A 14368-nucleotide genomic window follows, 5' to 3' on the forward strand; every position below is an offset into this window, starting at 1 on the left:
ATGTGCTATAAGTTCTCAATTGGCGAAAATACCTGGGAAAAAATTGCCTGTGATGATGTCAATCTAGAGGTAAAGATAGATGCCGAGACAAATGGCGGAGATAGGTAAAGACAGATGCCGAGGCAAATGGTGGAGATACCGACCTTTATATATCGAAGCATCCCCTTATATTCCCAAACCAGCACTAACACGAATGGCCTAATTCCCATGATTTTGGTTCAAAGACTTTGATCCTCAGTTCCAAAGATAGGAACTTAGGTGCTGGTACTTACAGCCTTGTTGTCTATGGCTTCAAAGGAACAGCCAAGTACCAGGTTTCAGTGCATGTTCAGGAGAACAGCAAGCGTAAGGTGGGCCAACAAGCCATGTATTCATCTTTGATGGAGCTGGATACCGTGGAGTGTCGGAATTGCAAGCATTTTATACCAAGTAGAAGTATAGCGCTCCATGAAGCATACTGTAGTAGACATAATGTTGTTTGTCCATATGTTGATTGTGGAATTGTACTTAGGATTGAGGATGCCAAAAATCATGTGCATTGAGACAAATGTGGGCAACCTTTTCAACTGGGAGAGATAGAGAAGCACATGAAAGTGTTTCATGACCCATTTAGGTGTCCTTGTGGAGTGGCCCTTGAGAAGAAAGACATGGCAGGTCACACTCTTTTCTGCAGAAAATTTATTAACTTTTTTTTTTAATTAACTAGCGCAATATTACTTCCACTTCTTTAAAATTTCTTTCAGAAGTGGAACAGAAGCTAATTCATGAATCCGGTAACTGTTGTTCCAGTTCTTTGAGAATGTTGCATAATGCGTTACTTTTATTACTGCGTGTCATTCTGTGCCAGTAATAGGATGAGATGCCAGCCCACTAGCTCCCCTCTAAGCTGGCTGATGATGATTAGTACCAAGCGTGAATACTTATTGTAAATTAAGTTTTAGGTGTTTTGTTAGGTTGCTAATACAAAATACATTATTAAACATTAGGAGATGTCAGTGCCGTCGACATGTTCTAGATTTGTCTAGCAAAATGAAAGGTCTGAAATAGTTGGAAGTGTTCATAAAAGACAACCTTTGATGACTGACACCCCATTGTAAAATGTCTAGAAACTCGCTTAAACATTTTGGTTCGTCCTTTTCAAAGCACGAGGTTCTGGATATTGTATGACTATTTTACCTAGCCCTTTTTCAAATTTATTTATGGATATAGGCCGACTTTTGTATTATTTACCAGAAAATGTCAAAAATAGTAAAATGCATCCACGTAGAAGCGTTTTTGAATGAAATTTCAGCAAAACACACCTCTGGAAAACAATTTTGTCATGTCAGCATAAAACACGTTGACGTGGCAAAATTAGTATAAAATGCGCTGACGTGACAAAATCGCTCCCCTAAGGGCACGTTTTGCTCTGTGTTTTTTTTCCCCAACAGCTATTTTTTTTACCGTTGGGGGGTCCAACGGTAAAAAAATAAAAATCTATAAAACCCCCTCCTATTTTTTTCACACTTTATTTCTTCAAAAATTAGCAAAAAAACTCTCAAATTTCTCAAAGCTCTCTTTAATTAATTATTTCCTTTTAATTTTTTTAAATTAGTATTATTTTTTTATAATTTCAAAAATATTTAATCGTGTTAATAATGACCGGGGAATTAATTCGTCTCGATCATAAATATATCTCCGTCGAACAAATGAAAATGGTATGGATTAATTTTAATTTTTGAATATTATTTAATATTTTTTATTTTATGTAATTTTAATTAATTTTTATTTTATAATTTTTTATAACAGTTTGTAGATCGGGTGTTACAATGTTATATTCGTAACATGTCTAGTCCTCCATCACCGTTGATAGAAAATTATTTGAGGGAAGCGGGTTTTTGGCACGTGACTATTATAGGCCGGGGGTGCAAGTTGGACCCGAAACTTATCAACGCTTTAATAGAGAGGTAAAGACCCAAGACCCAAGACGCACATATTTCATCTTCCATGCGAAGAGTGTACCATTACTTTGGAGGATGTGCAGTTACAATTGGGATTGCCGGTTGATGGGTCTGCACTCACCAGGTCCGTTCAATCTACTGATTAGGGAGCCATATGCTATGATCTTTTGGGTGCGATTTCGGATAATATTTACAGTGGTCAGATCGAGATGGGCCTGTTACGAGACACATTCCCGGAGCCGGGGAATAATTCGACTGAAGTAGAAAGAATACGATATGTTCGGGCATACATCCTTGAGATGTTTGGAGGTTATTTGATGCCGGACTTGTCACGGAACCTCGCACATCTAAGGTGGATGCTGAAACTCGTTGATTTTAAAGTAGCTGGTGAATTTAGTTGGGGGTCTGCCATGTTGGCAACATTGTACCGAGAGATGTGCAAGGCGACGCCACCAAATAAAGCCAAAATCGGAAGTTACCTATCACTACTACCATCATGGGTTCGGTTTCGTTTTTCATTTTTACGTCCTCCAGTATACCACCCATATACATTCCCACTCATAACGAGGTAAAATTTATATTTGATTTTACTATTATTATATAGATTTAAAATATAATTGTATGCTAAAAATTTATTTAATTAGGTGGAATCATTCGGCGAGTTATGTTGGAATACCTACCGCTCTTGAAAATATACGCTTCTATTAGACCAACGGCCAGAAGGGCAAGTAAGTATTAAATAAAATATAAATATATAAAATAGTTATTTCATATTTAGTATTTAGTATTGTGTATATAACTAATATTTTTATAACATTCATACAGTTTCAATAGACACCATACGAGGATCCGGTAATTCGAGCAGTAATTCCGGATGAATTCTTTCAAAATTCGAACAGTTGGCATGTAAAGGTCCAATTGGTCAACTATGCTACTGTTGAGATGCACCAGACGAATAGAGTGTTGCGGCAATTTGGATTCTGACAACCGATTCTCGAGGCACCTAAGGTGCTTAATGATGAGCACAAAATCGACTTACGAAAAATGAATACAAATTGGTTGGTATTCTTCTCCAAATATATCGAAATTTGAGAAAACTGATATGATCATATACCTACTCGCGAACCGATCATCGTTCCAGAGTTAGCGTGCGCGTTGGATTACATACCATGGTTTAGAATCTATGATAAGCCATATTTGCTGTTGGAAGAGCAGAGGTGTCAGTGAATTCGTGTCGAATGGAAACGGCAGGGCCCTATAAATTCAAGGAAAATGGATGACGGCACGGGCCCATCAACAGCACCCACACAATCATCGAGCCTAATGCATCAACCGACGACACTCACACCACAACCCCTTCAGATTATGTCAGGTGCGTATCCTAGCCCTTATATATATCCTAACCCTTATATGTTTCTTTTTCCTAGTCCTATGCTAGGTTGGAATGCATGGCTCGGTGCATCTCATTTCTCGATGACTCCAAATCAACCCTCAATATATAGGCCTTCGTTGTCAGAAGGATCGCACGAGGCACCGTCTGGGAGCTCATCTCATTATCAATCCCCATTGCCTTATGGGATTCAAACACCTCCGCCATGGGTAATGCAAACACCTTCATATTCTTTATTCTATCAAGGTGGGTCATCCTCCCAACACGCACAACCAGAGCAATCACAACCCTTACCGGAGTAACCACAACCCCACCGAAGCAACTAGAACCGCCACCGGAAGCTGAACTAATGAGGAATCCAGCGCGTAATCGTCGACCACCTCCATGTGACACTAATTCCAACTAGCACATACATTGATTTTTTTAAATATATTTGTACAAACTTATTTATATTGTTTTATTTAATAAAATAAAATTTATTTTTAATATTTTAATAGTAAATTATTTTTATATTTTTATTTAATAAAATAGAAGTTCTTTTGAATAAGGCAATAGAAATAATGCAACATAGTTTCATCACAGCAATTATCAACTATTTTGGTTTGGACATGATCGAATTGTATAACCTAGGTTCCTACACCATTCGTACAACTTCTGTTGGTTCGTTCTTTCCCGGATATCCATATTATTATGTATTCTACTCAAGAAAGGTCGACCTTTTGGTTTGCGATGCAATTCTCCATCCGGTAACAACTTAAACGGAGCAAGTGATACAGACAACCACTTACGTTCATCTAGGGCTGGTGGGAATACGTGTCTTCACACATTGTACATGTATTCTATTTTGTACACTTCATTGACATATCTCATGGGATCCAAATGGAGATTCTGACAAGCTGCAATTACATGAGCCCATGGATAATGAAATGCGTCAAACGTCCCACAGTCGCAAGTCTTATTTCCCAAGTGTACACGATATTGTCTGCCGATAATACCTTAGTCTGGTCTGTCAAACTTTACACGAAACCGTAGGTTGTTGCAATCGTGACACACTACGTGTATGGTGTTGGCTCGCGCCTTCATATTGTTAATTTCTTACAATACCTTCTGGAACCATACATGGCCTCCCTGTATTTTGCCTTTATAACTCGCTACTCGCTTTGGAAATAGTGCCGCCAAATAAAAATATATCTCTCGTACAACCGAGGTTATTAGCAAATGACGCGTTCCTTTTAGAACATAATTTATGCATTCAGCCAAGTTTGAAGTCATATGACCATATTGTAGACTGCCATCGTATGCTTGTCTCCACTGTTTGAAAGGTATGTTACAGAGGTAGTTTGCGCTTTGTTCGTTAACTAAACACAAAATCACCAAAATCTCATGAAAACGGTATTTATTGATCTTGTACCTTGCCAATATAAGTTGATAGCAAAAATTACATACCACAACTCCATTCAGAATAAATTGAACATTACAAACGAAATTATATTAATAGAGATTAAATACCCATGTTGGTCACTTGTCGTCGTTCAATGGTAGATCGATATTGCCTGTAGTAGTTGGACACAACGTGCCTTAGATAATATCGATGGTGTATGTGATCCCATAGGCTTCCCTGTTGCTCAATTGCGGTTAGTATTCCAGTGTTGCGATCCGATATAACGCAGATATCTGGTTGGGGGCATATATGCCTCCTTAACCTAGAAAGAAAGAAATCTCAGTCATCACCTAACTCCCCTAGTATTATTGCAAACGCAATTGGAAGGATTCTCCCACCACCATCTTGTGCCAGAGCTAGCAATAACCGATGGGTATATTTACCATACATAAAGGTACCGTCAATTTATACCAATGGCTTACAGTACATCTTTTCTAACGCCTTTTGCTTAGCTATTCAAGCCTTACGGTAAGAGGGCATGTACCTCAATTGGCTAAGAATATTGGCAATTAAGACCAACACAGAAGTCCTGGAATCCGCCTTCACCATCGGTAGTATTAAGCTAGCTATCATACCCGAATCCATCTTGGGATGATCTTGTGAAACACCAGTCAATGAAGTACGTTAAATAATGCAACATTAAGTAATAACATTATTATTCAAAAGCCCTAAACACCCAGTGATACTATACCACAAGTATGTAGCCTTTTTACTTTTTTATCTTCCACAAGCCTATCTTTTTCTTAACTGAAGCCATGATTTTCCATGAACATGTACCGTCTTGCACTACACACTTGGCTTCGAACTTCTTAGATTTAGATTTAACCACGTTGTTGTTAACCCTGTGATAGATGCTATGTTATCTCAATGCACCAAGAAAACTATCCTTACTGGAAAACTCCTTACCAACTTCTAATTCACCCGAATCCAATGACAAACTTGTACGGTTATGCCTTCTGTGTAGTAGCTCTGGAAACTCCAACGCATCATCTATCGATATATCGACATTATGCATGTGGGCTGGAGACAAGTACACCCTGAATTGTGAATCTTCTTCTTCTTCATCTGAACCCCTTCAACGTCTTCAAGTTCGGATAGAACAAGCTCCGGTTCAAAAAATAATGCAACTTATGCACCATCGGGGTTGGGCTCTCGAGGTGGATCCACATCAGACTCATCATCCAACCCATCATCATCTGCAATGTACGAGGTCCTCTCGTCGGTGGACGTCATAGGGAGTACACCATCCCTTCTTCTGGACGTTTCCTAACGTCTCCAATCAGATGTGGATTGCCAATCACTACAAGTTGATGTCATTCCCCAATACATATTTCCAACATCGAACATCAACCCACTGATGTGCTTGTCTCATCCACTAACCGAGTGTCGTGTAGGAGTTGTGTATTCCATACTGCTACCAAATACGGGCGCTTCCGTATTCTACCTCCAACTAACGGAGTGCCGGGTAGGGGCCGTGTATTCCTCTCGAACAATAATAGATGTTGAAGTCGTAAATACTTCATTTAGAAATGACAATTGTACATATAACTCAAGATAGGGTGATCCACTAGCGAGATGATTTTACACCATCGCCTCTAAGCTACGACCACCTTTGATATCAAATGAGTCATATGTCACGGGATCAATCAAAGCACAAAATCGATACTTAATAGAAGAAACCCTCATTGGTGTCATTCCAAAAATTTTACACCTAATTCTTTTACAAAGTTCTTTCAAATATATGTTCTGGTTAAAAACTAGTCACGTTGTGTTTTCTGATAAAAAAACAACTCAGTTCTCGGTGTCACGAACCTCACCATCATAGTAAATAATAGCACTAATACGTTCACTCATCTTCAATTTCTATTCTGCTTAACCTTTTTAATTTTTCTTGCTGTAACTTATGCAACATGTAATGAAATTTGGTTCATTTATAGCCTAACGCCAAACAGGAACTACTGTAGAAAAAGAGCGTCCACGTGGGAGCTTTTTTCATCAATTTTGTTGTCAGTGCATCTTGCTTGAAGTGTTTTTGACACTATTTGTTTAGAAGCGTCTTCTCAAAATTATTTTTTCAGGAGCTACTGTAGAAAAAGAATGTCCACGTATGAGCTTTTTTCATCAATTTTGCTGACAGTGCATCCTGCTTGAAGCATTTTTGACACTATTTTTTCAAAACTGTCTTCTCAAAATTATTTTTTCAGGAACTACTGTAGAAAAAGAGCGTCCACATAGGAGCTTTTTCATCAATTTTGCTGACAGTGCATCCTGCTTGAAGCGTTTTTGACACTATTTGTTCAGAACCGTCTTCTCAAAATTATTTTTTCAGGAACTACTGTAGAAAAAGAACGTCCATGTAGGAGTTTTTTTCATCAATTTTGCTGACAGTGCATCCTGCTTGAAGCGTTTTTGACACTATTTGTTCAGAACCATCTTCTCAAAATTATTTTTTCAGGAACTACTGTAGAAAAAAAAATCCTTATTGTCAATACAATTTTCCTTAAACACTAAACCTAAACACAAAGTTATTTTAAAAACTCTAAACCCTAATTTAATTAATTTTCTTAAAAACTCTACACCTTAATTTAATTTATTTATTTAAAACCCCTAAAACCTAATTTAATTAATTTTAAAAAAACACATAACCCTGATTTATTTTTTAAAATTCCTAAACCTTAAATTATTTTAACCCTAACCTACAACCCCAACCCTAAATTAGTTTAATAAAACCCTAACCTTAAACCCTAAAAACCTTAAATACTCTAAACCAAAAAACCCTAGGGACTAAACATGCAAAAAGTCCTAACTTAGAAAAACACGGAGCAAATCGCGCCCCTAAGGGAGTGATTTTGCCACGTCAGCAAATCACGTTCATGTCAGCGTTTTGTGCTGACATGGCAAAATCGCTCCCCGAAGAGCGCATTTTGTTGAAATTTCCCTAAAAAATGCTCTTACATGGACGCATTTTATCATTTTCGGCCCTTTCAAATAAATAATGCAAAAATCGGCCCATTTCTATAAATAAACTTTGAAAAGGGCCTTTATAGGTAAAATAGTCGGATCTATTAGCTAAACAAGTTGATCCCTTTTTTAATTCCTAGAGTAACCAAAATGATTAGTCAATTAAAACTAAATAATAAATGTTGATACATATTTTCTTTAGTAGAAAATTTTTAACTTGTATGAAGATGAGAAAATTGAGAACTGGGCGGCTGGAAATTGGAAAGACTGATTGCAGATTTCATTTCTTGTTGATTTAGAAAACTTTTCTTTCTCGTTACATGGACAGATGCAACACGAAGCCTCAGATTGCCCACTGCGCTTAAATACATGTCAATTTTGTGGAGACATGGTTCAAGCTGGAAGCTCCGCTATGGATGCTCGGGACAGATTAAGAGGACTTTCAGAGCATGAAAGCATTTGTGGCTCAAGGACTGCTCCGTGCAATTCTTGTGGACGTTCTATAATGTTGAAAGACATGGACATCCACCTGATTGCCGTTCACCAGAACGAATGTCAGGCCGACATCGCCATCAAAGTAAGCTCTTATTTTGCAGGTAAAAAAGAAAAATCATTACGTAGCTGTTGACATGTATATGCATGAATGAAAGAAAACAGATATGTGATTATTTGTGTATAGTGCAATAATTATGCAATATACAAGATAAGTATCATGTGAATGGTATTATTTTTTTTTATGTAGTTTCACATGCTAATGTGGGTTGAGAAACTTCATCAGTCAGTATTTCTACAAATGGTATGTAATTGTCCATGATGAGAAGTCAGAGAACTGAACAATCTCAACCGCAACTTGCAACAGATGGTGGCCCTGGGAAAGGCGGATTTGTAGCATAGTTGCTTTTCGGTTGGGGAGTAAAGTCCCTTAAAGATTGGTCGGACTTTAACGGTGAGATATCAGCTTAGGAACTTGTCATTTTGTTTGTTTTGTCATTTCATGTTTGTCTGGCTGTTGACAGCTAGGGATTATTGATGTGATGCTTGATCCCAGTGATAGTGTAAATTGAGATAAGACCTGATTAAATAATAGGAGAAAAATGAGTGAAATATAGCATAAAATATGAAAATGCAAAAAAAAAAAGAAAAAAGAAATGTATAATGTGAATTATTGATATGTTTATGTAAATATAAAAAAAATTAATTAGTATATGACCCAAAAATGTATGCTTTCTGTCATAACAATTATAAACGTTAAGAGCAAGAAATTTTCTTTGGGCTTTTGAGTTTTTGAGTCAATAGTTGATGAATGTATTTAAAATTTCTTTTACTCTAATTATTTTCACCTATTACTATAATTCCTTTGATCAAGATGTTTTGAATTAAAAAATAATATTGCAGTAATGAATATTAAGACATGAGCTAATAAATATCAGTCATCTTTTAACAGCTTTAATTTATGCAAGAAAATGCAAAGAAAATAACTTAATTTCATTTTTAAGGGAGAAACCCTTGAGCCCTTGAGCCCCCAAGCCCCCAACAGATGTCGATTGTTGCAGTTTTGCATTGATAAGATAGTTGAAAATGGTGAAGGCAGATCCAGAATGCAAAGAAAATAAATATAATGAAAGGTGTTTATCCTAATTCACATCCCACACTAATTTTAAAATGAATCCAGTCCGACATACATTGGTTTCGCTTTTTTCTCATTCCTAATAAAATCACATTAAAATTAATTGGAAATGTTAATCAGTTTCATTATATATATTAGTAATTTTCTGATTCAATAAAAACGATTTAATTTTATTTCCTACTTAATTTTTATTTGAAATGAAACTTTATTTTAAAATAAGCCTTATTTGATATGTTAAAAAAAAATTATACCTCATTTACCATCTTATTCTATTCTTTTAAATTTAGATAAAGGTAATAATTTTAAACAATAAAAAAAGTTTTTATAATTAGGAAAGGGGATGGATTGTTTGGATTCAACCCGAACTTTCATAAACCAATATAAAAGAATATATAAAATATTATACAGCTCAATTTGGGTAGCAAAAAACTTTTACGATACTTATAATTTAAATATAATGATGCTATTTCTTCATAATATAGTTTTGATATAAAAACAACAAGAATACCTTAATAGTTAATACGCTTTAGATAATGGCCTAAAAATGTGAATTAATATATATTATAAATTATATATTACTTTAAGCGCATATTAAAACTATATATATATATAACAGTTATATTAAAGGAAGAATTTTATTATGTAAGAAATTAATATCTTCTGAGTTGAAAACAAATTAAATATAAAAGTGATAGGATGAATAAAGAAGATAATTACGTGAAATAAAATTATAAGTATTAATTAGAATATTTTTCAATTAAAAACCAAAAAATTTCATTTTGGTTTATTTGATTTTCTAAATAGATTTGATTTATTCTATTAAAGTGATTAACTCGATTTATTTCATTTTCAGTATTAAAAAACCAAACACACCCCTTATGTCTTCTTCGTTACCACCAATCAATGTTTAATAAAAAAAGAAAGAAAAGGAAAAACTGCTCCACTGCATCAGTTGATGTTAACAATAAATAAATAAATAAATTCTTCCCACCTGACCTGATATCTCTGTTTCCTTTTATACTCTGATCCTTTGCCTTTACAGAAAACAGACAAAGAAGGAATGTGCAAATCCCACCACCATATCTTAACCTTCCACTTGATTTCGTTTTCACACACCTTTGATTTTCTCTCCTTTTTATTCCACGAAAGTGGTGTTTGTTGATCGTTGAAGCAAATAAAACATGGCTACTCTAAACGATATCGGGGTTGCAGCAGCTATCAATATTCTCACAGCACTTGCTTTCTTTTTAGCATTTGCAATGCTTCGGATTCAACCAGTGAATGACAGGGTTTACTTCCCCAAATGGTATATCAAAGGCTTAAGAAGCAGTCCTTTGGTGAATGGAAGTGCGTTTGCCAGCAAGTTCGTGAACTTGGACCTGAGGTCATACACCAGGTTTCTGAACTGGATGCCTGCCGCACTCCAAATGCCGGAGCCTGAGCTGATCGACCATGCCGGATTGGATTCAGCTGTTTACTTGAGGATTTACTTGTTGGGGTATGTATTTGTATTGAAACACTAGTAATAAATCAGAAATTGGTTTTGATCATGATGGGGCTAGTGGGATGTTGGTTTGGTGGCAGGCTTAAAATATTTGGTCCCATAGCATTGACAGCACTTACGGTGATGATTCCAGTTAATTGGAGCAATAATACATTGGAGCATTCGGGTTTAACATACAGCGATATAGATAAGCTCTCTATATCAAATATTCCGATTGGATCGCATAAGTATGCTTTCTCACTACACTTTAATAGTTGAATTAGTTTTCTGAATAATCATATGACAAAATAAATTGCTGCTTCGTTCTTCTTCTTTTTTTAATTATTAACTGTAGGTTTTGGACGCATTTAGTACTGGCATATGGCTTTACGTTTTGGACATGCTACGTTTTGAAAAGAGAGTATGAGATAGTAGCAGCTATGAGATTGCATTTCCTTGCGTCGGACCAACGACGCCCTGACCAATTTACAGTAACCTCTATTTCTATTACTTCTTTCATAAGAGAATCAAGTCTACTTTTGATAAATAAGGTGAATTTTTATTAAGTCTACTTTTGAACCCACTCACATTGAAGCAGATAAGTAATTATGTGGGGTTTAAGAGAATCCTAGTGCTATGAAGATTTAAATTATGATAAAGAATGAAGTCCAGTTCTTGTTCTGTGACATCATTTTGTTGGTATAAAGGTACTGGTCAGAAACGTCCCACCTGATCCCGATGAATCAGTTACTGAGCTTGTCCAACATTTCTTCCTTGTCAACCATCCACATCACTATCTCAGTCACCAGGTTTGGTCTCTTACATCAACATTAAAAATCATACCATCCTCCATAACCTTTTCTTTGTTGCAGCTTGTTTACAACGCTAACAAGCTCTCAGAATTGGTCAATGAGAAGAAGAAAATTCAGAATTGGCTAGACTTCTATCAAAATAAATACAAAAGGAATCCCTTAAAGAGACCTTCATTGAAGGTACTCTGATTTTTTTTTTGGTAAAATATTTAGTTTAATATTCAACTCGAAACAAAGCTCATTTGATGAGTTTCTCTCCATCAAGCAGACTGGTTTCCTTGGCCTTTGGGGAAACAGAGTAGATGCAATCGATTTTTATACATCCATTGTTGAGAGATTATCTAGAGATGTAAGTCGCATTTGGTTAGATTATAGTAGCAGTGGTAATAATATGGAAATATGGGCTTAAGTATCTGTTCCTTTAATGACTGTTGTCAGATATGTGGTGAGAGAGAGAAGGTTAGTAGCAACACAAAATCAATCATGCCAGCAGCATTCGTTTCCTTCAAAACTCGATGGGGAGCTGCTGTGTGTGTACAAACCCAACAATCTAGGAACCCAACTACGTGGTTGACCGAGTGGGCTCCTGAACCGCGAGATGTTTACTGGGAAAACTTAGCCATTCCATTTGTTTTTCTCACAATTCGCAGGCTTATTGCTGCCATTGCATTTTTCTTTCTTACATTCTTTTTCATGATCCCTATAGCTATTGTACAATCGCTTGCTAACATTGAGAGCATTGAGAAAGCGCTTCCCTTCCTCAAACCCATAATTGAAGTGTGAGTTCCTTTTTCTTCTTCATCTTCTTTCTGCTCATGCCTAGCATAAATTAGCAACATCCATGTTTCATGCAGGAAATTCATAAAGTCATTCATCCAAGGTTTTCTTCCTGGGATTGCTCTGAAGATATTTCTTTTGTTCCTGCCTACTATATTGATGATGATGTCAAAGTTCGAAGGATTTATTAGCCTATCTGCTCTGGAAAGGAGATTTGCGAGTAGATATTATTTCTTCCAATTTATTAATGTTTTTCTTGGGAGCATAATAACCGGAACTGCGTTTCAGCAACTTAATCATTTTATCCACCAATCTACTAGTCAGTACGTTCTCATATATATGCCTTCTATTTTATAATACAGTTGCTGGATTAGCTTATGACCATCCTCTCTGTTTGCCATTGCCTTACATGTCTCCTTGTAGGATACCAAAGACAATTGGGGTCTCAATTCCAATGAAGGCAACATTCTTCATTACTTATATAATGGTTGATGGTTGGGCCGGAGTTGCTGGGGAGATACTGAGGTTGAAGCCCCTGATAATCTACCACTTAAAGAATTCTTTCTTGGTTAAGACCGAAAAGGACCGGGAAGAAGCAATGGATCCCGGGACCATTGGCTTTAATACCGGCGAACCTCAAATACAGCTTTACTTCCTACTCGGTCTTGTCTATGCTGTGGTGACTCCGATACTGCTTCCCTTCATAATAGTATTCTTTGCCTTGGCTTATGTCGTATACCGTCATCAGGTAACACTAAACTAATATTCTTATGCCAACTGTTTGTTTCATTTTCTCCTGGAAATTCTTGCTCTAATACATACCGAAATGAACTTGTAGATCATAAATGTTTACCATCAGGAATATGAAAGTGCTGCAGCATTCTGGCCTGATGTTCATGTCCGTGTCGTTGCTGCATTAATCGTCTCACAGCTGCTACTAATGGGATTATTGAGCACTAAAGAAGCTTCTCAGTCGACTCCATTGCTTATCACCCTTCCCGTATTGACCATATGCTTCCACAGATTCTGCAAAGGGCGTTATGAACCAGCTTTTGTTAGATATCCTTTACAGGTTAGTTGTACTGATCTAAATTAGAAGCAAGATTTTGGTATTTCTTTGGTGCTTCTATTTTTCCGTTGCAAATGCCAATATTTGAACTTCATACGTGGGAGATGATAATCAATTAGGCTAAACTCCAAGTTTTGCATTACTTATAAAAGGGAAACGAAGTAAAAGGTTCTTTTTTTTTTCCTTATGTACACATCATATTACAACTGGAATTCATAGCAACTCTTCTGGGTTTATTACAGGAAGCAATGATGAAAGATACATTGGAGCGAGCAAAGGAAGCAAACTTGAACTTGAAAGGGTTCCTTCAAAATGCGTACATCCACCCGGTTTTCAAATCTGCGGATGAGAGTGATAGTGAGAGTGAGAGTGAGAGTGAGTGGGAGCGTTCCCCGGCACTGGTTGCAACGAAACGCACGTCGAAAAGGTTTACTCCAATGCCTAGTAAAGATGGTGGATCAGTGCTCTCCCTAGACCAAGTTAACGATGAATGTTTAAAACCTTAAGACTTAGAAGGTCCATTGTTAGATATTGGTTCACTCTCGCACTGTACATGTGTGAGGTCTTTAGGAGGGTTTTAAGTGGTTGAATTCTCCTCACCTCGGCCCCATTCTGATACCATTGTAAATGATAATTAAAGAAAGCAATGAAGAGAAATTTCTTTCTTAGTTTTGATTTCGGGGGTTAAATTTTATAATCTTCAGATTTTACTCTTCCAACCAAATTTTAAAAACTTGACAGCCAATGTGGGATTAGAACCCCTTAAGCCTTCGATCATGAAAAGTCATCCACAGAAGTTCTCAATTGAAATATATATAAATATAAAAGATGGGTTGGGTTGGATCCCATGTGGGTCTGACTTAACATT

At 36.5% G+C, this 14368-nt stretch overlaps 1 protein-coding gene across 2 annotated transcripts; it reads left to right on the plus strand.

Annotated features, from left to right (window-relative positions):
- The first annotated feature begins 10252 nt into the window (after positions 1-10252).
- On the plus strand, positions 10253-14168 carry LOC107912643 (CSC1-like protein At3g21620). Of its 2 annotated transcripts, XM_016840917.2 has the most exons (11): positions 10253-10857; positions 10944-11090; positions 11198-11333; positions 11550-11651; positions 11715-11834; positions 11923-12003; positions 12093-12433; positions 12509-12754; positions 12855-13179; positions 13270-13503; positions 13743-14168. In XM_016840917.2, the coding sequence occupies exons 1-11, from the start codon at positions 10541-10543 to the stop codon at positions 14004-14006; spliced, it is 2313 nt and encodes a 770-aa protein (XP_016696406.2). In that variant the 5' UTR covers positions 10253-10540; the 3' UTR covers positions 14007-14168. The 2 variants fall into 2 exon arrangements, with proteins under 2 accessions (XP_016696406.2, XP_016696405.2); XM_016840916.2 differs by having other exon boundaries at positions 11550-11834.
- The last annotated feature ends 200 nt before the right edge of the window (positions 14169-14368 follow it).

The sequence above is a fragment of the Gossypium hirsutum genome, chromosome D11 (genome assembly GCF_007990345.1).
Source record: "Gossypium hirsutum isolate 1008001.06 chromosome D11, Gossypium_hirsutum_v2.1, whole genome shotgun sequence".
Taxonomy (NCBI): Eukaryota; Viridiplantae; Streptophyta; class Magnoliopsida; order Malvales; family Malvaceae; genus Gossypium; species Gossypium hirsutum.

Bases quoted from the DNA above. Each gene is read 5' to 3' on its own strand.
- LOC107912643 (XM_016840916.2), top strand. From the start codon at position 10,541: ATGGCTACTCTAAACGATATCGGGGTTGCAGCAGCTATCAATATTCTC. The intron at 11,334-11,549 runs GTAACCTCTATT...GTTGGTATAAAG, and splicing joins GACGCCCTGACCAATTTACA to GTACTGGTCAGAAACGTCCC. The intron at 13,504-13,742 runs GTTAGTTGTACT...GGTTTATTACAG, and splicing joins TTGTTAGATATCCTTTACAG to GAAGCAATGATGAAAGATAC.